Source organism: Myotis yumanensis, unplaced genomic scaffold (assembly GCF_028538775.1).
Source record: "Myotis yumanensis isolate MYYU_CA2020_CCGP unplaced genomic scaffold, mMyoYum1.0.hap1 SCAF_1, whole genome shotgun sequence".
In the NCBI taxonomy this organism is placed as follows: domain Eukaryota; kingdom Metazoa; phylum Chordata; class Mammalia; order Chiroptera; family Vespertilionidae; genus Myotis; species Myotis yumanensis.
This window is the reverse complement of record NW_027223752.1, coordinates 231,442,078-231,468,636: the sequence shown is the minus strand read 5'-3', so window position 1 is coordinate 231,468,636 and position 26,559 is coordinate 231,442,078. Positions and strand designations below refer to the sequence as shown.

General features: G+C 45.5%; 1 protein-coding gene across 1 annotated transcript; it reads left to right on the top strand.

Moving 5' to 3' along the window:
* Nucleotides 1-91: 91 nt before the first annotated feature.
* LAP3 (leucine aminopeptidase 3) lies at nucleotides 92-21,970 on the top strand. The gene is made up of 13 exons (XM_070398902.1): nucleotides 92-222; nucleotides 2,474-2,589; nucleotides 4,186-4,240; nucleotides 4,692-4,797; nucleotides 6,417-6,576; nucleotides 7,848-8,012; nucleotides 9,504-9,662; nucleotides 12,165-12,289; nucleotides 14,201-14,289; nucleotides 15,115-15,217; nucleotides 18,902-18,981; nucleotides 20,644-20,753; nucleotides 21,414-21,970. Exons 1-13 carry the CDS (start codon nucleotides 121-123, stop codon nucleotides 21,601-21,603), a joined length of 1,560 nt encoding a protein of 519 aa, XP_070255003.1. The 5' UTR covers nucleotides 92-120; the 3' UTR covers nucleotides 21,604-21,970.
* Nucleotides 21,971-26,559: the final 4,589 nt, after the last annotated feature.

Sequence of the window (26,559 nt, the reverse complement as noted above, 5' to 3'; positions counted from 1 at the left end):
CGCCCGCCCCGCCCCCTGGGCGCGCGACCGCCGCCCCGAAAGCTCCGCCCCCAGCCGCGCGCCCGCCCTCCAGTCGCCACGTGCTCGCTGAAGGGCGGTGCTGGGGGCCGAGCCGAGAAGATGTTCTTGCTGCCTCTTCCGGCCGTGGGGCGAGTCGCCGTCCGACGTCTCGGGGTGAACCGTTTCTGGAGCCGAGGTTTCGGCACCGCAGACATGACGAAGGTGAGAGGCGGCGGCGGGGTGCGGGGCCGCCCCAGGATGCCCTGCCCGCGGGCGACGGGGGCTGCGGGATGGGTCGAGGTCGCGGTGAACCCGGCTTCTGCACCGAGTTGCCAAAATGGGCACAAAAGAAGAGGTCCCTCCCTTGGCAGAGCTCAGTCTGGGCACGGCCGGGGGTGGGGGCTGCGAGCACCCCGCGCATCTCCAGCCGGGCTTGGGTGCTGGGGTCCGCACTCCGGGCGCGCGAGCATGGCCCCAGCTGCCATTTCCTGGGCTCCCACCGTGTCATGCCCTTACTTCATTATTTGGGTAGTCCTCGCAGTAACCCCGGAAAGCACGGTGCCGGTGTTGACCCCCCGTTAGCTAGGAGGGAGTCAGGTTTGCTGAGGCGAAAGGTCATCTAAGGTCCCAGAGTTGGTCGGTAGGGCTCACCACCCGACCCGGTCCTCCTGCTGAGTTCGGCCGGGAAAACGTGGGTAAGCTGCCGGAGGGGTTTTCTACGGGGGCACAATGCCTCTGGGGAAAGGGCTTTGCAGAGAGACCCATCTCTGCGTGAGGTTAAAAGGAGAGCATCTCCGGGAAGAAACGCCTTCTCCACCCAATTGAACTCGAAACGATTGCGAAGATCACTGTTGGGCTGTGGAGGACCTGGGAAGGGGAGTGGATGGGTGGAAGGTGCACAAGGTTGGGAGTCCAGAAATACGCGACTGTCCCTGGCGAGGAATGTTCTAGAAAGGGCTTGAGCTCGGGCCTCAGGTTGTGTCAGATGGCGGGGGGACCAGACGCCTGTCCATGCTCTTTCCGGCACCCTGCGACCACGTCCTCCCCAGGTAACACCCCTGTCCCGTCTCCAGTTCCCCACTTGGTTCCATGGGATCCCAGGAACAGCCGCCCTAGGAAAGCTAGAACCTGCAAAGGTTACCAACACCAACACGAACACCAACACCTTTCTTGAATGAAAGGACACCACTTGGTCTGAGTGCCAGTGTGATTTTGTAGAGAGGAGGGAGGCTGAGAGGAAGGTGTCAGGGTTCTCGAAGAGCTCAGTTGCACCCAGGCTAGTACGTCAGACCAGGTTTTGGTTTCCTCCTCTGTCAGGTGAGAAGACTGCACATTCTTTCCATCTCTCAGAGTTGTCTCCAGGCAGAAAATATATGTAAAGTCATAACTTGCCGGGCAAAGGCAGGTAGCGATTTTGGTGTTTACGTTCTTATTTCACTTACCTGAGGCCCGAGGGGGCTCGCTCGGATGCTCTGCTCCTGCCCCTCTCTGAGAAGTTGCATCTTTTCTCTCTTTCAGTCTATGAGCTGGGCCAGAGTTCTTAGTGTTGGCAGGTGCAGCCATTGGCTGTCCTGGGGTAGCACCCCAGCTTATCGGAGATTTGCCTTTGAAGGTTGTAGGGGAGGGAAAACTTCCTTTTGCTCTCCTGGATCCTGTGGCTGGACCGAAGAATTAAACAGACATCAGATGAACAGGAGAAAAAGCATACAAGTTCTGTTTGGTATTTTCATGGATATGGGAGTCTTCGGGAGGAAAATAAAGACTCCAAAGCCTTTAGGCCCCGAAATAGATATACCTTTTTAAACAGAGAACAAAAAATTGTGGGGCAGTGATAGACAAAGGGGCTTGGGCTAGGGCAGTACAGTGTGACACCGTGACTAGGAAATACGTGGGGGGGAAGTATTGGAAGAGGAGGGTAATTTTAGTAGGTTTGTTTATACAGGTCCATTCTGCTGTCGAGTCCCAGTCTCTGGCGATAACAATGTCCTCTTGCCAGTACAGGGAGAGCACCTTTCTCCTGGGAAATTTCATGGCCTGCTTTTGGGTAGAAAGTGGGAGATCAGAGAGCCCTTCCTATGTCTGTCTCCCGAGTACTGGTACCTGCAGCTCAAAGTAATATGACAAGTTCGGCATATTCTGGAGCGGCGTGTTCTGAACCCCTCTGACCTGGTTGCAGATGGAATTGTTTTTTTTTAAACAAAACACCTTTCTGCTCTTATTTCACCGTGAAGGAAGGCCTTTATGTTGTGAGAACCCTTGGGAAAGGACCATGAGCCCCAGGATACATAGTAATTCCCGTCTTGCTTGGCAGGAATTGGAAACATGTAGGCAGCATGTGAGTGTAGCTGACTCCCAGCACCTGCTTTTTTGGTTTTGTTCTCTCTGATGGGGACACAGTTTGCATGGAATTATTTGCTCCTTCCGGAATTTGGGGACCCAGATTAAATCCCCCCCTCCCCCTGCTTATTTTCAGGGACTTGTTTTAGGAATCTACAGCAGAGAAAAAGAAAATGATGTGCCACAGTTTACAAGTGCAGGAGAGAATTTTGATAAACTGGTGTCTGGGAAGCTGAGAGAAATTCTGAACATGTAAGTATTCGCCTACGGGTTCCAGGTTTCAAAATGCCTTGAAATAAAATAGGATATTTCTTCTGTGCTCTATTGTTAGCAGATGAAAATTCTCGGGAGCATGCTGGGCACTGTCAGTCAGTGAAAGTGAAAGCGGGTGCCTCTGGAATGCACTTTGGTTCCCTGTGCTTCAGTATGGGTGGGTCTCCAGTGCTGGGAAGTCAGGCCACTTCAGCCACATCGCAGAGTTACTGTGAAAGACTGACCCAGAAGGGTCTGGAAAGTACCAGATTTCCTCAGTCCACCCTCCGGCCTCAGATTCACTTCCCCCCACCATCATCCTCCCCACCAGCTCGCCTTCCCACAGTCTCTCTTTCTTCCTTTAGTTCCCCTTTGCTTATGGGAGACCTGGGTTGCTGGACTAGTTCAGAGCAGCCTAAGGGGGCTGCACCCTGCATTGCTTATCTGGAGTTTAGGGCTTCTCAAATGTTACAGTACATGCCGGTCACATGAGGGTGCGGCGAGAATGCAGGTTCTCATTCAGTAAATCGGGTGGTCCTGGGGTTTTGGCGTCTCTTGGATTCGCCAGTGTCTAGAGAAGGTGGGGAAACACTGGAGTTTCCCAGTCCCGAGCTGCAGGAATAGAAGTGTCGGCATAAGCCTCTGCAAGTACATCTTGTTCAGATCATAGATAATTTCTTGCATCTAATACATGTAGTCTAATAATGAGAGAAATTGTCTGATCATCGGATAACAGAATTCACACCCCCACTTAATTTTTAGCAGTCACCCACTAGTGGACAGCCTTCCCCTGTGCCTTGATGAATTCATTAATCCCAAAGCTGACCTGTTAGAATGCAGAACAGCCTGGCCTTCCTGACTGATAACTCTCAGCATTGCCACCTGGTTGGTTTGGGAATTGCCTGGTATCCCATTTGCAGATTAGCCCCCATAAATGACCTCCCACCAAACACACTGCAGTCAGCCTGGCCCCTGAGGCTGATGTCTTTATTAAAAAGAATTACAATTTCTCTCTCCTCTGCAGCCACGCATTGTCCATCACGGCATTGCTTTCTGTATTTGTTTTCAAATAAGTTGGTGTTCACTCTAATAATCTGTATGCTAGAATTAGAAGTGCTGCATCTGAGAAATCTGGCCCGAGAAAATTCTGTATTTTTTTTTTTTTTTAATATATTTCATTGATTTTTTACAGAGAGGAAGGGAGAGAGACAGAGAGTCAGAAACGTCGATGAGAGAGAAACATCGACCAGCTGCCTCCTGCACACCTCCCACCGGGGATGTGCCTGCAACCCAGGCACATGCCCTTGACCGGAACCGAACCTGGGACCCTTCACTCCGCAGGCCGACACTGTACCCACTGAGCCAAACCGGTTTCGGCTCTGTATTTTGATAAAAACATAAGTGCAGCAAATTCACAGAAGCAGCAGAGTATTATTTTTAATTTAATTTTTTTTTTATTTTTGGCAGCAGAGTATTTTAATAATGTTAAATGTATGCAGTTGAAAATTCTCTGAAGCATGCTGGGCACTGTATATATCACTTCTCAAAGGAACAGAGCAAACTAATATTTTAAACAACTATTTCTTCTTGTTTCAGATCTGGACCTCCGCTGAAAGCAGGCAAAACCCGAACTTTTTATGGTCTGCATGAGGTATGAGATGAAGATAGGTTTGGCAAACCCTTAGTGAGCACCTACTATATGCCAAGGACTGTGACTGCATGGCCGAGCAGAAAATGTTGTATCGGATTGTGTCCCAGTATTAAGCCTTAAGTATTGTTTAAGATTGTATAGAGGTGACTTGCTGTCAGAAAGTATCACCTCTCTTGTATCGCTTAATCTGTAGGTTTCTTTTGTTCGCTTGTGGGAGTTGGGGCACTCTTACATAGTAGAATTATTTGCAGGATTGTCCTCACCCTCTACTTTTCAAACACACATGTTATGAAATTTAAACAAAGTACAGGACTCAAAAAACCCAGGAACCAAATTTGACTCTGATTTTGCCATGTGCTAAGGTTATGGTAGTTGACCTCAGAGACCATTCCCTGTGGAAATGAATGCTTTAAAGATACAAAGTGGCTGATTTCGTGTGTTTCCGGAACAGGACTTCTCCAGTGTGGTGGTGGTTGGCCTCGGCAAAAAGGGCGTTGGTGTGGATGACCAGGAGAACTGGCACGAAGGCAAAGAAAACATCAGAGTGGCGGTTGCAGGTGATTTTCCTTTTGAGGTTTAATATTGGTGGAGATTCCTAAGGATCTACACTTTAAGATTACTCTGTCTCCCCTCTTTTGGTCCCCTGACCATCACCACCCCTACCACGTTCACAGAGAAATAACTCATCTGCATGCGCAATTTCCCTTACCCAGCATGCTCGGCCTTATATGAGATACAAACGGGTAGCTTATGGAATTTTATTTTTCTATTTCTTTAGCTTGTGTTTGGAGGTTTCACGGCCATTTGTTCATTCCCACAGTATTGACCTCAGAGATTCTATTTTACAAGAAAGCTCTGGTGTGTTGATTTTTTCCCCTTTTCTAATGCAACTTTAAGCCACACGGAGTCATCATATTTACAAATCAGAGAAAATAGATGCAAAGTGTGGGGTGCTTGTTTATCACTAGTTGCCAAAGGCCCCAGCTCCTCGTGTGGCTGGTTTACCATTGAGGTAGGTGCCATTGAGTCCCTGCGGAGCTGAGTGGCAGGCCGAGGCCCTCACTGCAGACGCTGGTTAAGAAGCCGTGAGCAGCATTGCTGGGGTGGGGAGAATTAACTCCATTGGTCTTTGGCCCCCTGTGTATCATATATGCTTGTTCAATGTACTTTCAAAGTTCATGGTGACTGGTGATGTCATCCTTTTGATTTGGGAGTTTTGCTGACCTGATCTTAGTAAAGTGCTGCGTTAATAATGGACTTCGCGCCGAGACTGGTTTGGCTCAGTGGATAGAGCGTCGGCCTGCGGACTGAAGGGTCCCAGGTTCGATTCCGGTCAAGGGCATGTACCTGGGTTGCGGGCACACCCCCAGTGGGAGATGTGTAGGAGGCAGCTGATCGGTGTTTCTCTCTCATCGATGTTTCTAACTATCTATCTCTCTCCCTTCCTCTCTGTAAAAAATCAATAAAATATATTTAAAAAAAAAAAAAAAAAAAAAAAAAAAAAAAAAATAATGGACTTCGCCCAGTCCCTTGGATGTAATTTCCATCTCATCACTTTGTCATTTTTAACCTGGCAAGTTCCTGGTGACTAGGACACTTCGCTTCATCAGGAAATCCTGGTGTTTCCGAAGTAATGCTAGTCAGTAATCAGAGTAGCTCTGGGAGGAGCCAGACCAGCCATTTTATCCGTCAGCCTGTCCTCCCTGACCTCTAAGGTGTGTGCACACGCTCCTCAGCCTGTCCTCCCTGACCTCTGAGGTGTGTGCACACGCTCCTCAGCCTGTCCTCCCTGACCTCTGAGGTGTGTGCACACGCTCCTCAGCCTGTCCTCCCTGACCTCTGAGGTGTGTGCACACGCTCCTCAGCCTGTCCTCCCTGACCTCTGAGGTGTGTGCACACGCTCCTCAGCCTGTCCTCCCTGACCTCTGAGGTGTGTGCACACGCTCCTCAGCCTGTCCTCCCTGACCTCTGAGGTGTGTGCACACGCTCCTCAGCCTGTCCTCCCTGACCTCTGAGGTGTGTGCACACGCTCCTTTTATCTCAGAGGCATGGAGGCTCACAAAGGTCAAGTGTCAGAGCTGGGATTCGAAGCCCAGTCCTGGTGTTTTCTCGGCACACTGCTATTCACGTTGTCTCTGACTGACTCTGATTTTCTGGTTCCTCTGTCCTTACGAAGCGGGGTGCAGGCAGGTTCAAGACCTAGAGATCTCTTCCGTGGAGGTGGATCCCTGCGGTGATGCCCAGGCGGCTGCGGAAGGAGCAGTGCTCGGTCTCTATGAGTACGATAACCTGAAGCAGAAGAAGAAGGTGGCCATATCGGCGAAGCTGCATGGAAGGTGAGGGAACGAACCAAGATTGGGGTTGCATTCCTGGTGTTCTGACAGCCGGGCCTCCTGGACATGAGCTGCCTGCCTTTCAGTATCAGGCACCTGTCTGCCATCTCCGCCGTCACCTTGGCCATTTTTAAGAGTATGGTGCCTGTCCCCACATTCTGCTCCTGGCTTTCGTCATGTGCGTGTCCCCCCATCACTCCCTGGGCCCCTCCATGCTTGCTGATTACTAGGAAACCACACCAGGTTGGCTCCCCAAAGAGGAGGGAACAAGAGACCAGGTCCCAGCGGGTTTCAACCCAGACAGTTCCCATTTCACCAACACCTGCTGGCACTGTGCTAACCACCAGAGCTACACAGATTAAGGGATGCAGTCCTGACCCTCACGGTCTCCCGGAAAAACTCACCTCTCAGCAGATTTATTGAGAACCTACCACCTTCTAGCTCTGTTCTGGGTTTTGGGGAACAAGGTCCCTGCTGTGAGGAACAGACCATGTGAGCCCTTCAGGAGATGGTGCTGTGGAGTGGGGAATCTTGGCACAGCCTGGTGGTTGGCAGCTATGCTGTCGCAGTTAAGAGTGAGGGTTCTGTGACCCATCAGCGTGGCTCCCTCACTTACTGGCTGGCACCTCAGTTACGGGCCCACAGTCTCTCAGTGCTCCGTTTTCATTTGCTGAGTGGCATCGTGATTCCGATTTCATAGGGCTCATGACGATCGAAAGGCACAGCTGGCGAGTAAACCCAAACGATGAGCTCTTGTTCTAGCCTTGCTGCTCACATGAATTCCTACTGTGCACAGGAAGAGCTGGGGTCGGAACATGGCCACATCTTCTCTCTGTTAAAGCTGATTCTTGCCCTCTGGTGGGTTGGCGTTCGGAGCCCTTCCCAGGCAAAAATTAGGCAGAAAGGCCTTCCGTTCCCCATCAGCATTGAGCGGTATGTCCTCTACAGTTAGCACTCTGAGCGGTGTCGCTCCTGATGCAGAGAGGGGACAGCATGGCCTTGCTGTGGAACCTCCGTCATCACCTTGAGTGGGGGATCGGGGCCTCCAGACCCATCAGTCCAACCCCTTTTTTAATGCTGATGAGGATTCTGGGGTGACATGCTTGCACAGTGGGGGCCATGGTTTCTAGCTCTTTGCACCCCCCATCGGCCACCCTGGGTCAGATCCCAGACAGTGAACCCAGTCCCCCGAGCTTCCTATTGTTTTTACAAGCTGCGACATGTCAGTGTCTCTAGAGGTTGTCTGACAGTGACCCTGTACTTCCTTCCGCCAGCGGTGACCTGGAGGCCTGGCAGAGAGGGGTCCTCTTTGCTTCCGGGCAGAACCTGGCACGCCAGTTGATGGAGTCTCCTGCCAATGAGATGACACCAACCAAATTTGCCGAAATCATCGAGAAGAATCTCAAAAGTGCTAGTAGTAAGACAGAAGTCCACATCAGGTAATTCAGGATGATGTCTCAGACTCACGGGAAGCTGCAGCCAGGAGGAGCAGGGTGCAGAGACCCCCTTGGGAAACCACAAGGCTTGTGGCGGAGCAAAGGGCAGCCGGCCAGAACCAGGGAGGGACAGGTGGGCGTCGTCTAACCCATTAAACTAGACACTGCACCAGACCCACTCGGGTGTAGGCGTGTACAGACCAAGGAAGTACAGTGCTTCCAGGAGGGCAGCCCTTTCATAAAACATCCAGGGCTGAGTTTGTGATTAAAAATCCCCACATGATACATGTAGACTTGCTTCTTTTGAAGTGATTTTTTTATTGCCATACCTCCCATTTATTTATATATATATATTTTAGTATATTTTTATTGATTTCAGAGCGGAAGAAAGAGGGAGAGATAGAAATATCAATGATGAGAGAGAATCATTGATTGGCTGCCTCCTGCATGCCCCATACTGGGGATTGAGCCCAAAACTTGGGTATGTGCCCTGTCTGGGAATCGAACCCTGACCTCCTGGTTCATAGGTCAACACTCAACCAGAGAGCCACACTCGCTGGGCCATTTTTTATTCTTTTCCCTCTGAAATTTTGTGGCCACCTCTCCATAATGCAGTCCTACTTTAATAGTTTCAACGAGTAGATAAGCAGTCAAGAGGAGCATTCCTTGGATATGGCTGCTGCTGGTTGGCCTGAAGGAGTGTAGGATTTCTCACGGCCTAGTTACAGTGGATAGAAGGCAGTACAGAGCCCTTTTGTACCCCAGCCCAGAAGAATAGCGCTGTGGCCTCTGCGGTCTGATTGGCACACAAGACTGTTCCCATTCTGTTACCCGTGTTGGTCCTGTGCTTGTGGAGTAATAAGTCATTAGGTTCTCTACTGCAGTCAGACATCTGGAACTGGGATTGAAACCTGAGAAATAGTGTGACAACATGGAAAAGACTGGATTTCAGCAACTGTAAAAACACAAAGAAAGGATATATTTATATAAACAGAAACAGTAAAGTATAGCTTTGCTGTGTTTTTTGTTGTTGTTGTTGGTTGATTGTTTTGTCTTTTTTTAGAAATACCAAAAAGTAAAGCAATGGACCCCTAACTATCTTTAAGTACCCTTTATGGTCTCAGCCTTATCTATACACTAAAACTTTAAAAATATGTGAGGGGGGGGGGTTGGGGGGACCAAGTAATTATTTATTGACTATGCATTATTATCTGACATTATATTATGTACCAGGGATGAATTCTCGTAGTAATTCTGTAGCTGATGTTTTGAGGGAGGTGTAATTGACCTAATTTTATAGATGAGGAAACAGACTCAAACAAGTAATTTGCCCAAAAATGAGAGCAACTAGAACATGTTAATCGAAGCACTGATGTATGCATATTTTAACAGCTTGTACATTAGACTTTGTTAAACATGGATTGAGCTTTTTCTGAGTTATTTTGAAATAGAGACAACAAAGTGTATTTACCTTTTCCCCTTTCTACCCTGTAGACCCAAGTCTTGGATTGAGGAACAGGAAATGGGATCATTCCTAAGTGTGGCCAAAGGGTCCGATGAGCCTCCAGTCTTCCTGGAAATTCACTACAGAGGCAGCCCCAATGCAAGTGACGCGCCTCTGGTGTTTGTTGGGAAGGGAATTACCTTCGATAGGTAGGTCTTTACGGTATCTGTGCTTTGTGTTTGGTGGGTGCTTTGCATGCACTTGTATTATTTGATGTATGGTTGGTTCGCTTCCAAAGCATAGTGTTTGGTCATCTCGTATATGTTCACTTAGTTTTTTGTTTTTTTATTTTTATTTTTTTCATATATGTTCACTTTGAATGTGTTAAGTTGCCATTTATAAAATGTTTACTGTGTATCAGAGACTGTGAGGCATTTTACATAGATTAGCCCTGACCTTACCCCTAGGAAGTAGGCACTGCGGACCTTCTACAGGTAAGAAATGTGCTTATTGGTCATTGGTGTGTCTTTAGTGCAGTGTCTGTCAAATCTTTTGCTCTTCTTAGAAACTTTTTTTAATAAGTGTATTCTAGCTGCAAGTTCTTTTTCAGATATATACATATTGAAAATACAGTTTTCCTATTCTGAGGCATGCCTATTCGTTTTCTAAGTGGCATCTTTCAAAGAGCAGTTTTAAATTTTTATGAAGTGTAGTTTATCCATTTTCAGTTTTATCCGTTTTCATTTTCAGTTTTATCCATTTTCAGTTATAGTTCCTGCTTCTTTTTACATTCAAGAAATGATTGCCAAAGTCTGTGTGTGTTTTTCTGTAAGTCTTATGGTTTTAGCTTTTAGGCTATGATCCATTTTGATTTTTTGTGTATGGTGTGAATGCATTGAGGCTCTTTTTTCCCCTTTTTTCTTTCTACATGGATATTCATTTGTTTTAACACCATTTGTTGAAAAGACGATCCTTTCCCCATTGAACTCTGCCAGTACCATTGTTGAATCAATTGACCATATAATGGTTGGTCTATCTCTGTTCTTTGTCCTTCCATCAGGACCTTGTGACCAAGTATCTTGATTAATGCTGCCCTGTCCTGAGTCTAGTAATTGAGTCCTCCAGCTTTGCTCAGCTATTTCAAAATGACACTGGCTGTGTCCTTGGCAATTTGCATATCAGTTTTAGAATCTACCATTTTTTTATACACATCTGCTGGGATTTTGATTGAGATAGACTTTTTTTAAAATAAAAATTTGGTAGTTGTATGGGTAATGAAATGAGAGGATACGACTGATATAAGGAGACCTGAGTATGTAGGGCCATGACACACATCTGAATGACAGACAGTGGTAGCCTCAACTAGGGTGGATGCAGTAGAAAAGAATTGTATGCATTCCAGAGAGATCTAGAAGATGAGCAAAGATAACTGCTGCTCTTTGGTTACTTTATTTTTTCATTTTTTTATTGATTTCAGAGAGGAAAGGAGAGGGAGAGAGATAGAAACATCAATGACGAGAGAGAATCATTGATTGGCTGCCTCTTGCACACCCACTACTGGGGATTGAGCCTGCAACCCTGGGCTGGGAATTGAACCATGACCTCCTGGTTCTCATAGGTTGATGCTCAACCACTGAGCCACACTGGCCGGGCTGACTGGTTACTTTAGAATGAGAGTCCTACAAATAGAGAGTGGAACTCCCAGAACAGAAGTGGCCTTGAGAAAAAAGTGGCGTGTAGGTAGGACACCTGATGAACCAGCGTGCTCCCTTTGCCCCCAGGGGGCTATCCCTGGACTTCTTGGACCAAGAATGTGTTTCTTATTCTGAGTCGGTGGGTAATCATTAGTTCTAGGTATAAGTGACAGCTACCTGTCGAGTGCCTCTACGGTGAGTGAGAATTAGGACCTGATTTGTTAGGAAAGAGACCTCCATGCGGGGAATAGACTGTCCAGAGTCACCAGGACAAGTCGGCAGCAGATCCCAGAACTCGAAGTCGAAACCCCAACTCTGCCCAGTGTGCAAAAAAGCAAGTGCTTTCTGAGTTCATACATCCAAAGCAGAAAGTCACTAGTTAGTTATAGAGGCCTATTTGGGGAGTGGTGTTGGTTTCTTGCTGATTGAAACCCTTGTCAGCTCTCATGTGTGAGTGCTGTTCTCGAGGCTTTGGGTCAGCACCTTCCTTTGCTGGTCCTGGTTCCAGTTGCATTTTGCCATTAGCAGGACCTAGCACACCTTGGGGTGTTGAAGGGAATTGTTCTCCCCGTCCTTCTGTGGGGTAAGATCCTCCCAGTCTGCTATGAGCTTGTCGGCTCTCCTTAATAGTTGGTGACTTTCAGGACCAGTGAGTTGATTTGAGTCATAAAATTTGCTGAAGAGACAAATCTATGTGGGGCCAGGAGTTAACGAGCCAATACTGAGGTGGAATTTGAGTTGCGTTGATTACACGACGTAGTGTTTTAGGGGCACCATTTAAATGTAATTCAAATAGAAACAAAATGAGCTAAGACCCCCGTCTGTAGTTTTATAAAGGTTGCAATATCATCATTTAAAATGTTGCAGTCATTCAGATTCTCGATTAGAAATTTGAATTTTCTCTGCCAGGCAGATGGTGCCTTTGTGTGGAAGCTAACCCTCGGTGTATGTACTCTTTTTTAAGACAGTGGCCCTCTTCTTTGTGTTAACATCGCATGTTGTCCTTTCCCCCCATAGTGGTGGCATCTCCATCAAGCCTTCTGCCAATATGGACCTCATGAGGGCTGACATGGGAGGAGCTGCCACCATCTGCTCAGCCATCGTGTCCGCTGCCAAGCTCAGTCTGCCCATTAACCTCATTGGTGAGTGGGCCAGGGGGCGGAGGGGGGTGTCCTGGAAACCAGTCCAGTGGTAGAACTGAGATAACACACATGGTTTCCTCTCAGCCGAACAGATCGAGAAACGGTTTTGAAATAGCTTTTCATCAAGCAGAAGCTATTTAGCTGGAATAAGTCTTTCTTGCCTGGACTGATTGAGTTAACTGTACTTTGCAATCATGGGCTGTAGCTAGAATAGATTTGTTTTACTTCTGCAAAAAGTGGTTAGCAGTCAGGGGCACATCAAGTCAAGTTTGTGGTTTCCTCCAGCGGAAAGTGCCCAGTCGTCAGGGTGGAAGGACATGGATGGGTCATGTAGTGATTACAGCATAGGGTTGTGGCCGATTAAAATGCCACAGTACACAGAAAATGCTTGAAACTGAAAAAGGGCGCTGTACACACAGCTCTTTGTGCAGTACAGGATGCCAGAATCAATGCTGGGAGTCTGCCGTGTTTCCGGGGACGGGGGAGGAGGGGAGACCTGCCCAGTGTATCACCTCCGTAGCACGGAAGTTAGAATGGGATCCGGGTGTGTCTGACATCCCCCAGCCCCTTTAATATCACAGTCCGCTTTTTTTGCTAAACTGTAAGTAGCAGACATCCTGACTTGTCACCCCTGAATACTTCAGCGTGTGTCTCTTAAAAAGGACATTCTAGGTAATGACAATATCATTATTATTTCCAAAGATTGATATAGTAACCTAATTCAAATTTCCCACTTGTCTAAAAAATGTTCATTGTGTGTGTGTGTGTGTGTATACACACACCTATTTATTTTTTGAAAACTAGGAGCTAGAGAAGGCTCGCACATTGCCTGTGATTGCCATGTCTCTCTAATTTTCTTTCATCTAGAACCCTAGCCTGCCCTTCTTTCCCTCTCTCATGACATTGGTAGTTTTGAAGGGTCCAGGTCCCAGGATTTGGATTAATTTGATTGCTTCATGATAGAATCAGGGTAGGTGATGTGTTCTGTTGCTGATGCGTATGTCACATGGGTCATGGGTGATGCTACATTTGATCACTTGGCTAAGGAGATATGACCTCCTTAGAAGCCTGCAAGTTAGAGTAGATCAGAGTCCTTTTCATGGATTTTTCTAAAGATATAATTTACCTGCAAACACATCAGAGTAAAGTAACGGCTGTAGATGAATGATGAAATTTAACCCTTTGCACTCCGAACCATTCTGGACATTGGCTACCAGCTACTCGACGCTACTTTGCGGCGGAAACGTGCATTTACAGACCCTCGTATTATTTAGTATAATTTTGGAACCAAGTAACGTATTATAATGATATTGGACTTATATGAATTGGGTGACATCGAGGAATGTATATTTGCAAAAAAACCAATATTTTATTATTTATAATTTTGTACAGTATGATAAGTTTTGTAACACTCCCCAATATGCATTGCAGGCTGATTAGTGCATGTTTGACAGTAATAAGTGGTTTGACGCCTGCCACCAGGTGTTTTCCTGTTAGAACACACAATGCAGTCCTATTTTCTTTGTCCCACATCGGGAATATGTAGTTTATTGTTTAATCCAACACAAAACCCGCTGACATTTCTTGTATATATCTTAGTAATTTTACGATATTTTGATTTAATTTCTTGTGCCATTTCAAGATAAAACTTCAGGGAAACATGCATGTCTCAAAAAGTTGCGTTGAAATAACTCAATTCCCCGTAATCACTAATAAACTGCAATGTCCCCTGAGAGGGGACATCCGAGTGATATGCTACAATTCCGATGTCCCCTGAGAGGGGACAGCGGAGTGCAAAGGGTTAAGAGTGGCATGGCATGCCTCCGAGGCCCGCCAGGGGCATCTCTCCTGTGGGTGGCATATTTGGACCCAGCACATTCCACGTTCCTTCATTTGTTTTTTCCCCAATAGGTTTGGCCCCTCTTTGTGAAAACATGCCCAGTGGTAAGGCCAACAAGCCTGGAGATGTCGTTAGAGCCAGGAATGGAAAGACCATTCAGGTTTGTAAATGGAAGACACAGCCCTCCCCATTCTGGCGTTCCTAAGGGAACCCCCAGCAGCCACACAAACACACCGTGAACGGGTGCAGAGTGCAGACTCCATGTAGGGGGGAGGTGTATTCATTTCAAGAGGCTTTTCATGCAAAGTCAAAAGTATTTCTTTATGGGAATTTTAAGAATGTTTTCCTACCTTATTCCTTCTACATCCTGTCAACTATACACACAGAATACCGTGAATTTGCAGTGAGCCCCTCAGAGCACAGCAGAGCAGCGAAAAACAGCTGTTTTTTTAATGCACCTGTGCCATGATCAACTCTCTCCATGTAGGTGTGTGTGGGGAGCGGGGAGGACACTGTCCTGAGTCACGGGCACTGCACTTCTGGGCACATGGGTGTACACACGCTGCCCATAACCATCGGGCCTCTTTGAAAGAGGGGAACCTGGTATATGTAAAGTTGTTGAAGCGGCAGAGTTCTCGGGATTGAAGGTTCAGGCTGCCACCTCGCTGTCATTTTCTTAAACTCTTCAGCTTATTTGTTTTCGGAAATCCTGAAATTTTTACCCCTTCTGTTAGAAACTTGTTGATATAACGGACCAGATACTTTCTATTGATTTCAGCTTCCAAAGTCATCAGCTCTGGTACAGGGGCTATTAACTTATATTTGCTCTTCAGATTAATCATATGCCTTATTCCAACTGAAGTAGAAGCATGTTTTTGAAGCTCGGTGAAAAACATCGCACCAGCTCTTTCTCACTTTTGATCTGAGTGTCTAGTTTTGATATTCATACTTGTGCAAACACTCTTTTCTACCTTCCTCTTTGCAGGTGGATAACACCGATGCCGAGGGGAGACTCATCCTGGCCGACGCGCTCTGTTACGCGCACACCTTTAACCCAAAGTTAATCATCAATGCGGCCACCCTAACAGGTCAGACAGCCTGCTCTCCCTGCCCCTGTGTGAGGAAAGTCTCCTGTGTTGGCGCAGAGCACACGCTGTGCTCAGGGCAGGGTTTGCATTCAGAGATCTTTCACCAGCGCAGTTGTGTGGCAGTTATAAACTGCTTTGAACATGCCAGACTGTAGCTTTAAAACAAGAACTAACAAGTGGGTCAGATCAGCCCTTCCAGAGTGATATCTAAAAACAATATTGAGAGACGTTTTGTTACGATGACCATTTTATACAGATGAAAAGATAAATCCCAAAATCAATAGTTTTTTTAAAATTAATCATGATGTGTCTGATGGCACTGAGCTCTCTGAACCTTTTGTACTGGACGTTATACAGAAATAAAAACATTGTGGGGGGCGGGTAGCAAGATCCTCATTTAGCGGAGACAGGGCCATGTGTTGTGAAGCAGGTTGGCTTTAAGGCCAACCCAAGGTGACTCCCAGCTGTGCCCCTTACTAGGCCGTCAGCCTTGGGCACGTTACTTGCCCCCTTGAGCATCAATACCTGAGGGCACATTGGTTTGCCGAATTGTGAAGGATCAATACCTGAGGGCACGTCTGTTTGCAGAGTTGTGAAGACTGGAGGGAGTTTTGGGCAAGCCCCTTTAAGATAGCGCCCGCATAGTGGGTAAATTCCTGAGGGGCTGACAGCGGGCCTGGCCTTATTGCAGAAACCCTGTGTTCATAATCGTTCATCCAACAGTTATATTTCTGGGGATTCATTCCGTCTGTGCCTCTTTGAAGATTAAAATTCAGAACATTTTTCATCCTTCGTTCTTATTCTTCCCCTGGTCATGTGAGCCTGTACTTTAGCAGAGCTCTTCACCATCTGTTGGGTCTGGCAGTGGCGCACAGATGTACTGCTGAGTCCTTTCTAAAGCTGGCATTATATTATGTAACTTCCTAGTCTTTGTTTCCCTGTTCAGTTCAGCCAGCGCTTCAGGCTGAATGATGGAGGTGCTGGGGTGGGTGTTTGGGAGCCATGATGAGGTGGGTGGTAATACGTCTTTCTGTAAATGAGGAATCACAGCCCCCTTTCTTTCCCAGCCTGAGGGTTTAAGAAGGTTTGAAATTAAAAGTTGGCCCCAGGTAACTAAGGGCAACCTAATGGGTGCGCCCTCAGACCTCCTTGGCCATTGCCTTGGCTGAAGGCTGTGTATAATTCACTTCAGTGCCCCAAGTACTCACTGAGTTCCTTGTAAGTTTGAACTGGGGTTAAAGGGGAGAATGAGAAACAGTTTCCAACCCCGAGTTCATGGCAGAAGGAAGTACATAGTCTTTAGAGAGAGCGAATCTGATTTTAAAACTTGCTCTCTTCTTAATAGCATGCAACTTTGGACAGTTACTTCATCTGTAGAAGAGGTATAATAGCCCCTTGTTCATAGAGGGCTTTCTGAAGTATATCTAAAATCATCTTTAGAGCCCTGGTCCCAGTTGGATCATCCTATATATTAAAGAGCTAATATGTTCATTAGGCCAAACAGCAGAACAACTGTGCGGATGACATTCCAGATGAAGCCAGGGCTGCGAGGGCCGAGCCCCTTGCACGAATTTCGTGCATCAGGCCTCTAGTATTAAATATCAAGTTATCATTTTCTATTCCTTTAAGAAAACATATCATGTTCTTGTTTGAGGTTAGTGCTTATCTTTCTCTGAGACATTTAAACACTGATGCAAAACTTTTGGGGTGGACAGGAATGTTTTGAGGACAAATGTATAAGTATGGAAAAACCACTGACTTTGAAACTAAAGTATTAATGAGTGTGTGTACCCCAAGTCACATAGGCAGGGATTAGCCAACACCTGTCATAGTAACTGGTATACAGCAGGTACATATTTAACTGTTAGTGGCTGAGGTTAGAGGTGGGTCAGAGTGGCAGTCAGCAGATCCTCTGACAGCTGAAGTTGCAGGTGACCAGCATAAGCAGCTGAGTTAAAAGGAGCATGGGAGCCTGTGCAACTGGGGATTTGAAGGGCTGGGAGGTCAGGCACCTTGTCTGAGAAGCACTGGGGTCTGATGGAGGAGGCATCACCGAGTGGAAGAGGGAAGGAAGCGCATCCCAGCAGCCAAGAGCACACGTGTGTGGGGGCTCATGGGGGCAGCAGCGGTGAGTGGGATGGAGAAGAGCACATTTTGGCTGGGGGGTGCGGTGGGTGACCCATGAGGCCGACGTGCTGATAGGTGCCAGACCCAGGCTGGCCTTGGCGTGTTGCAGGGTTCTGTCCTGAGCCAGTGCAGTAGGAAGTACTGAAGAGTGTTAAGCATGGAGACAGTAAGGTCATGTTTATACATGAAAGGGACCCTCCCCGCAGTGGCAGAGTGGACTGGAGAAGGCCCATTAGGCTACTGAGCAGTGTGTAGTTGACTTCTGTGGATGTGTAAATGTGTGTTTTAAAGATGAATATTATAGTATCTACGATTGGCCTCAAAACCTGTTGGGTATGGGGTGTAGATGAAACAAGTCTGCTATGAATTGATCATGTTGATGCTATCTAATGGGTACCTGTGTGTTCATTATGGTATTCTTTTTACTTTGTGTATATTTGAAATTTTCTACAAGTTTTTTTAAAAGACTATTATCATAATCTAGAGGTATATGATGGTAGCAGTCGTGGTGGAGGGAAGTGAACATAGGTTTGAGAGAATTGGGAGGTAAAGAGTAACAAACCCAAAAGAACAAATGACCCAAACAGACCCAAGTTGCCAAGTGTCCTGCAGAAGGCACAGGGGTGTCAGACACTGAAGGGCTGCTCCCTTCCCTGGAAAGAGACGGTTTAATCACTGTGGTGCTGTGTGTGGTCAGTGACATTAACCACATTCACAAAATGAAATGATGGCTCTAAACTTTATTTCTGAAATCAGCCAATAGGACATAGCATTGTTGTAGAAGAAAACAAAGATGAAACAAATGAGTATGATAAAATAACAAACTTTTTTTAGAAAAGGCATCAAACTCTTGTAGCAGATACTTACTGAGATGTGATTTGAAATATTGAAAAATTAGAGATGCCTCAGTACCCAATAATAAGTAAATTTTGGTATTTCTACTCAGTGGACTTTTGAAATCATTAAAACTACTTTCAAACATCCTATATAATAAAAGGCTAATATGCAAATCAACCAAATGGCCAAACGACCGGTCACTATGATGCACACTGACCACTAGGGGCACATGCTCAATGCAGGAGCTGCCCCCTGGTGGTCAGTGCAGTCCCACAGGGGGAGCACCGCTCAGCCAGAAGCCTGGAGCTGGGCACAAATTTCATGCACCGGGATTCTAGTTTGTTTATAAAAGAGGAATGAATGTTTAAAGCATAAAAGGAAGAACATGTATTTGGACATACACAGTGTGGTCTTAATTATGGTTTTCTTTGTTTAGAAAAAATCTGAAAGGAAATATTAAAAAATGTGATGGTTATCCCTGAGGTGGGGTTATTGGTGATATTTAATATTACTTCTTTTGCATTTTTCTCTAATAATTGGAGGTGAATTGTGGCTTGAGAAACTGGAAAGCTATATAGTGTAAGGATTTCCTAAGGTTATCTATTTTTGGAAATGAGGGGGACATTTAACAGGGTTAGAGCTAAAGTTTTGGTGGGAGTAGCAGAGAGACCCATCGTGTGGGAAGAGACGGAACATTGACCCAGAGTATGTGTCTTGCAGGTGCCATGGACATAGCTTTGGGCTCTGGCGCCACTGGGGTCTTCACCAATTCATCCTGGCTGTGGAACAAACTATCTGAGGTAGGAATAATACATAGAGACCTAAATTGTGGAGATGGTTATTCTAGCCTTAGAATGATAAAGTTCTTCAACCACTGTGTTAGAGTGATTTTTATGCTGTAGATTTGCCTTTGAATCGAAAATGCAATAAATTTGATTCATTGTGCTTTGGGTTTTCTATAAATGTGTCAAAATAATGGGTATGATACCACCCTCATCCTCTCCTCCAGTAGCCTCACAATGATGTGACAGTAACTCCCAAAATACCATGGCCATAGAGGCTCTGAGGTAGAAAAGGTAATGAGGGCAGCTTTGTAAAGGAAGTGGCCTTTAATGAATGAGTGTCATGAGCAAAGTAGGCAAGCATATGAACAGGGCTCGCCTGGTCCATGAGGAGGGGTGATAAGGATGCCTGCGGCTGTGCCTCCTCTGCGCCTTCACAGCCAGCCTCCTCCAACAGCTGTCTCCTGTCACCACCACCCCTGTCCCGGCCCCCGGCTTTCACTCACTGCCATCAGCTTTCCCCTGCCAGCCCCACTCTGTTAGCCTCGCTTAGACTGTCTAGAGGCCGCATGTAACTCTGACCTTTTGGTGACACCCATCTTGGCTTCTGTGATAATCTCTAGTCCCTTTCTTCACTGACTTCTTTGTCAGCCTCCTTTGCCAGTGTTTTCCTTTGTCTACCCCTTTGGTGGGTGTTCAGTCACGGGCCACCTGCCCTTCTTGCTGTCCACGGTCCGTACTGGAAGCTCATCTATTCCGGAAGCTCATCTATTCACGCCCCTTCGATGATTAGTCCCATCTCTCTCCTGAACTCCAGGCCCTGCATCCACTTGGCTACCAGACAGCTCCATGTGGCACCTCATTCTTTCAACAAGTAACTGTGCCAGGAGGGAGCACATACACAATGTCCCTGACTGCATTCTTGATGTTGGTTTAAGGTCCCAAACTTCTTTTCACCCTAAACTGCTTCCTTTTCATCTTTGTCTTCTCCCCATTTGTGAACTCCCCCCCCCTCCTCCGTGATAGCAGCTCAGTTGTCTCCTCCCAGGCTGGGCCATGGGCCTCCCCTCTAGCCTCCCTTGCATCCAGTGTCTCTGTCTTCGCACCCACGTCACTGTCAGGTTTTTAAAAATATGTAGGCAACTTTGAAAAGAATCAAAGTGGTATGTGCAACATTATTTAAATAACTGAGACCCTTAATATTAGTTTGATGATATTAGCAAATGCCCTACAAATTTGTGGGATTGTTTTATAACATACTTGTTTCTTCCTATTATTCTTAAGTAAATGTTTTAATTAATAATAAAATGAACGTGGAACCTGCTATGTAGCTTGATGTTCTAGAGCAGTGGTTCTCAACCTTCTGGCCCTTTAAATACAGTTCCTCATATTGTGACTCAACCATAAAATTATTTTCGTTGCTACTTCATAACTGTAATGTTGCTACTGTTATGAATCGTAATGTAAATATCTGATATGCAGGATGGTCTTAGGTGACCCCTGTGAAAGGGTCGTTCGACCGCCAAAGGGGTCTCGACCCACAGGTTGAGAACCGCTGTTCTAGAGTAATAGGTCAGAACAGCTCTTTTCTTCCTGCATTGAACATCCCACATTCAAAGCCACGTTTACCTAATCCCTTACATCATCCACTCTTCCAACTTGTGCCTGTTCCCTCTGTAGGCCAGTGTTGAAACAGGGGACCGTGTCTGGAGGATGCCTCTCTATGAACATTATACAAGACAGGTTGTAGACTGCCAGCTTGCTGATGTGAATAACATTGGAAAATACAGGTATGTAAATGAGCTACAAAAGTGCATTTTCCCAACCAGCATTGGTTGCCAGAGTGACCATTTTCAATTTTAGTTCTGTTCACAAAAGGTTTAACTGTCCAATTTTCTTCTGAAGTAGTGCTCATAAGCACTAATTTATAATGTCTTTAATTTTAAGGCATTTCCCAATTGGTTCTCAAAATTTTTGCATATTTTCAAATCTAAAGGTCATTTTTGACAAATGGTAAGGGAAAGAGTTGGATAATACAGGAATTCATTACCTTGGGACTTTATCCTTTACTGCTTAAAGCTATGTCTACAGCCCTGGCCAACGTGTCATCCTTGCACCAAGAGGTTGCGAGTTAGATTCCTGGTCAGGGCACATACCTAGTTTCAGGTTTGGCCCTCGTTTGGGGCACATACGAGAGGCACCCAGTCAGTGTTTATCACTTCAATGTTTCTCTCTGTCGCTCTCTCTCCCTTCCTCTCTCTAAAATCTATAAACATATCCTCAGGTGAGGATTTAAAAAAATTAAATCTATGTTTGAAGTAAGTATCTGGGGGTGATTTCTGGGTTAACTTCTCAATAGGTCTCATAAGCTTGACTTTTGCTCTCTGGAGGATCTTAATAAAATGTTCTGTGCACGTGCAGACGAGGTAACAACCATTCTGTCTTTTCAGATCCGCAGGAGCATGCACAGCTGCAGCGTTCCTGAAAGAGTTTGTGACTCACCCGAAGTGGGCGCATTTAGACATAGCAGGTGTGATGACCAACAAAGATGAGATCTCGTATCTGAGGAAGGGCATGACCGGGAGGCCCACGAGGACCCTGATTGAGTTCCTGGTTCGATTCAGTCAAGACAGTGCCTAGTTCAGATACCGTAAAACTCCTTCATTCCATCTCATGTGGGCAGTTGAGCTTCAAAATATTTTGCAATGAATGAAAATCTTTTAAAGGAAAAAAGGATGGTGTTTCAAAATGTAGAACAAAATGAAATTTTTATGCCTTGATTTGTTTTCTCATTTTTATGCAGAGATTTTAAAATGTAAAGCTAGTATCTTGCTTGGAAAACATTTTTAAGATATCCTATATATGATGATTGAATTTTTAAAAATCTAATCACTTTTCAGAGTATATGTTTTTAATTGAGGCGCAAAATTGTATTTCAGATTTGTGATGCCAGAAACATGAGTTACTATGAAATTGTCAGAAACAATAAATCCAGCTTTTTGTGCTCCTTGGTGTGGCTCTGGTATTTCCTGATGTATTACTACTGTAAACCCAGTGATGACTATAACATCACCCCTCTCTTTTGGCTTTGTTATGTGAACTGAGTAAGTTGAGGCACAGGGGTAAAGGCATTATCTCAATGTTAATCATCACTTTAGGGCACTCAGTAGTGAGCTTATCAGTTTATGATGAGGTATTCTCATCCCCAGATAACAGATGAGGAAAACGAGGCACCGAGAGTGAACATCCCATTTGTGCAGATTTTGAAGACAGCTTTCCTGTTTTATTTTGGCAGGGGGTGAATAAATCACCATGAATAGGATGTGTGCCTTTTTTTTTTTTTTAAGATTTTGAGACATTTGTCAGGAAAAGCTGTTTATGGAGTTTGAGTCCTTGGGTTATGTCGCCATCTCACATTTATTTATTTTTTAAAAAATTCCAAAAAAAAACAAAACAACAACAAAAAAGTTCCATCATTTTGATGTATGTACATATGCGCTTTATGCTTTTTATTATTTATTTACCACAAGTAAAGGTCAGGAATTATCTTTCTTTTAAATTTTGTTTACTGTTTCCCTTCCTTACTGCTGTGTATGTGCTCCATGTGAGTGACGTAGGTGCTTATGTAGGTGGGTTCCGACTTACGGCGAAAATCCCGTTACGTCGCGCCGTAGGAACAGATCTCTGACGTAACCCGAGGACCTACTGTATTTTCAATATTTTAAAAACTTGACATCTAAGATGAAGTTGTGTCTAAACTGGGTTACAGACAGGGAAAGGAAATGGCCATGCATATTCATGCTGTTAGAGTTAAAACCAGGCAGTAAAGGTCTTCCTCCAGGTATCCCTGTCCAGAAAGGTGGAACTGAAAGGTGGAACTACCAGCTTGTGAAAAGAAACTGAAATCATTTAGATTCCTTCTGGGTGACTGAGAAGGCCAGGCAGGGATATGATGGAAGGCTTTCTATCAAAGGCCTTTTAGAAATAAAAGAACAATGGAACCCCTGTGTTTACTCGAGTGTGAGATACCAAAGGCTAGGCACAGCCCTGGGTTCATGTGCTTATCTAATCTGGTTGATGCCCATGCATCCAGCTGCCAGGCATTTCACAGACCCTTGGCTGGTCCTCAGAGCCACGACCGGAGGCAGGTGGTATCTGAGTCGGTTTCAGTGAGGACGAGCTGGGCATGGCTGTGGGGAGCAGCAAACCCAAAGCAGCAGTGGGTGAGAACCATAGTGTTCAAAGGCGGCTGAAAAAGGGAATCCAAAACTCAAGCAGCCCCACAGGCTGGAAATGTGGGTCACCACCAGGCCTCAGGCTCCCTCAGTCCCAGGTGGCTACTGGGACAAGGCTGCATGAAGATGAGGAAGGGGGGGAGCAGGGATGAACGTATTTTAAGGAGCTTTCACTCAAGTCCCACATAACATGCTTAGATCATCAACCAGAGTAAGTCACGTTACGCCAGGGATTTGGGGAGATGAAGATTAGCTGATGAAGGAAGAGAAACGAGGACAAGAGACTGGCAACTAACAGCCTGTGACACCGCTGCAGAGATGAGGAAACTAAATCTAGTGAACTGCTCGTGTTTGTGAACTAGAACATAGAAAAAAGTTAGAACCCAGACCAGTGGGTCTGCAAAGCCCCGTATCTGAAACCACACCCCGTCACTTGGTATGTCGGTTAGTATTGGGCTGGCCACTTCCTTGGCCCTTTCTCTACTGCCCACCCTATTCTTGAACTTTGGGCTGGCTACTCCCTTTCGTCACTGAGGAAATGTTGGCCTAAACCAGTGACGGCGAACCTATGACACGCGTGTCAGAGGTGACACGCGAACTCATTTTTTTGGTTGATTTTTCTTTGTTAAATGGCATTTAAATATATAAAATAAATATCAAACATATAAGCCTTTGTTTTACTATGGTTGCAAATATCAAAAAATTTCTATATGTGACACGGCACCAGAGTTAAGTTAGGGTTTTTCAAAATGCTGACACACGGAGCTTAAAGGTTCGCCATCACTGGCCTAAACCCTGATACTGTACAAATCACCAAGTCTCTCTGTGTGTGGACTACCAGTTTACTCTTAGATTACTGCCGGATTACTCCTGCCTCCATTTGCTTACCTCTGCTTCTATACTGGGGAGAGGTTATTTTTAAACAAATTATATCATGTCACTTGTCTTTTCTCACTGGTAATCTATGCAACTCCCTACACACATTATCTCTTCTCAGTAATCTTTCCAAGGTAGTGTTCTCCCATTTTTTTACACGAGGAAACGTGTTTTCAACAAAATCCAAATGTGCTCCATTCTGGGGTGAATCCAAAAGAGGTACCACTAACCATTGAGGCAACTTACTCATGGTTAGGTAAATAATGGGTACAGTCTTTTGAGCCAGACGTTCAAGGATTTGCAAAAAAGTAAAATGCTGCCACTCTTATCACTAATTCATTTTTGGTTCTGGAAAATACTTATACTCTAATTAAAATAATATTTATGTTGCCCAGATGGTGTGGCTCAGTGGTTGAGTATTGACCTCTGAACCAAGAGATCAAGGTTCGATTCCCATTCAGGGCACATGCCCAGGTTGTGGGCTCGATCCCCAGTAAGGGGCATGCAGGAGGCAGAGAATCAATGATTCTCTCTCATCACTGATATTTCTCTCTCTCTCTCCCTCTCCCTTCCTCTCTGAAATCAATAAAAATATATTTTAAAAAATATTTATGTTAATATGTGATGTTTTTAAATAAAATTTTTAATTCTTAGTTTTAATAGGTAAATATTTTACCAATTCTCAATTTGAATAGGTAAATATTGGCCGACATCATCCATATAAGCAAAAACATTTGGAGTCCCCAATAAAATTTTGGAATGTAAAGAAAAGGATCCTGAGATCCAAAAAGACTGAAAACTGCTGAAGTAGACTGGTTCCCTCCTGGCATTTTATTTTTGTTCATTCAATCAACAAATATGTATTTATGTCTATTTTATGCCAGACACAGTTCTAGGTGTTGGGAATACATGTGAAGATAGGCAGGCCCTGATTTCATGGCGCTTGCATTCCAGTTGGTGTGTGTGTGTGTGTGTGTGTGTGTGTGTGTGTACGGCAGCTTAGTCAATGAAGAAGTAAACACACAAGTAATTGCAGGTGATGTGTAACGGTAAAGTGTCTGAGAGTGTGGGTCTAAGACTGAGGCTAGGAAGATGACCTCTGACCTGAGGCTGATTGGCAAAGGGAAGCCCCTGTCTCTGACCATTTCTGCCCTGCCTCACTCACTCTGGCCCTGCTGGCTTTTCTGTGATTCCTTCAATATGCCAGGCAGGTTCCTTCTTCAGGGACCCCTCTGTCTAGAAAGTTTCCTGGCTGAATTTTGCCAACAGTTCACTTCTCCCTGGAGTAGCCTTTTCCAACCACCTATCTCAAATCCATCACTAGCCATCTCCTGGCCAGGATACATTTTTTGCCTCAGCATTTATCTCTACATGATATATATATCCCACAAAAACAATAGTAAACTCCACAAGGGCAGACACTTGGAGTGATCGCTATAACACGCAGATCATCAAATGGTACCTAGGACATGGAGGGCTCAATAAATGTGTTGTATGATCACAAATATAACTAAAATTAATAAAAATATATTTACCTTCTGAAAAAATGAATAAACAGCTGTTGAAAGCAGGTTATTAAAATAGTAGCACAGTGACTTTCTCTCTGGTGTCACAATAATGATCCAACAAAACAGTGCCAGGCACATAGATAGGGAACCTCAACGATGTTAGTCATTTTTGTTACCTGTCTCTCTCCCCAGAGGAACTGTTCTCATTATTTCCACGGTGGCTGGATTAGTAGCTGGTGCACAGCAAGCTCTCCGTAAATATTTGTGGAAGGAATGGGTACCTCCAGCTGTTTGTAGCGGGTAAACAGAGCCCATAGACCAGCGGTTCTCAACCTGTGGGTCACGACCCCTTTGAGGGTTGAACGACCCTTTCACAGGGGTCGCCTAAGACCATCAGAAAACACATATATAATTACATAGTTTTTGTGATTAATCACTATGCTTTAATTATGTTCAACTTGTAACAATGAAAATACATCCTGCATATCAGATATTTACATTACAATTCATAACAGCAGCAAAATTACAGTGATGAAGTAGCAACGAAAATAATTTTATGGTTGGGGGTCACCACAACATGAGGAACCGTATTAAAGGGTCACGGCATTAGGGAGGTTGAGAACCACTGCCCTAGACTCTTGGCCAAAGTTACTCCAAGCTTAAGGACAAAGTCCGGCCCCGCCCCACAGCATCGTGATTTCCCCGGGAGAGCTCAGTCCGACTAATGTATTCACTACGACGAATGTCTCCACAAGCTGTGACAAATGCGGTCAAAGCCCTAGATTCTCAAGAGAAAAAAAAAAAGCCAGACTTCCGGCGCCCGGGGAAGGAAGAGGAGACCAACCCGCAACAGCCGGTTTCCCTGACGCCCAACCAACAACTGCCGGCGCCAGGAACTGCCACGTGATCGGAGGCATCACGTGATTCGCGGCCCAGCTGCTGCGCAGGCGCAATAGGCCTCTTCCGGCCATTTCAGA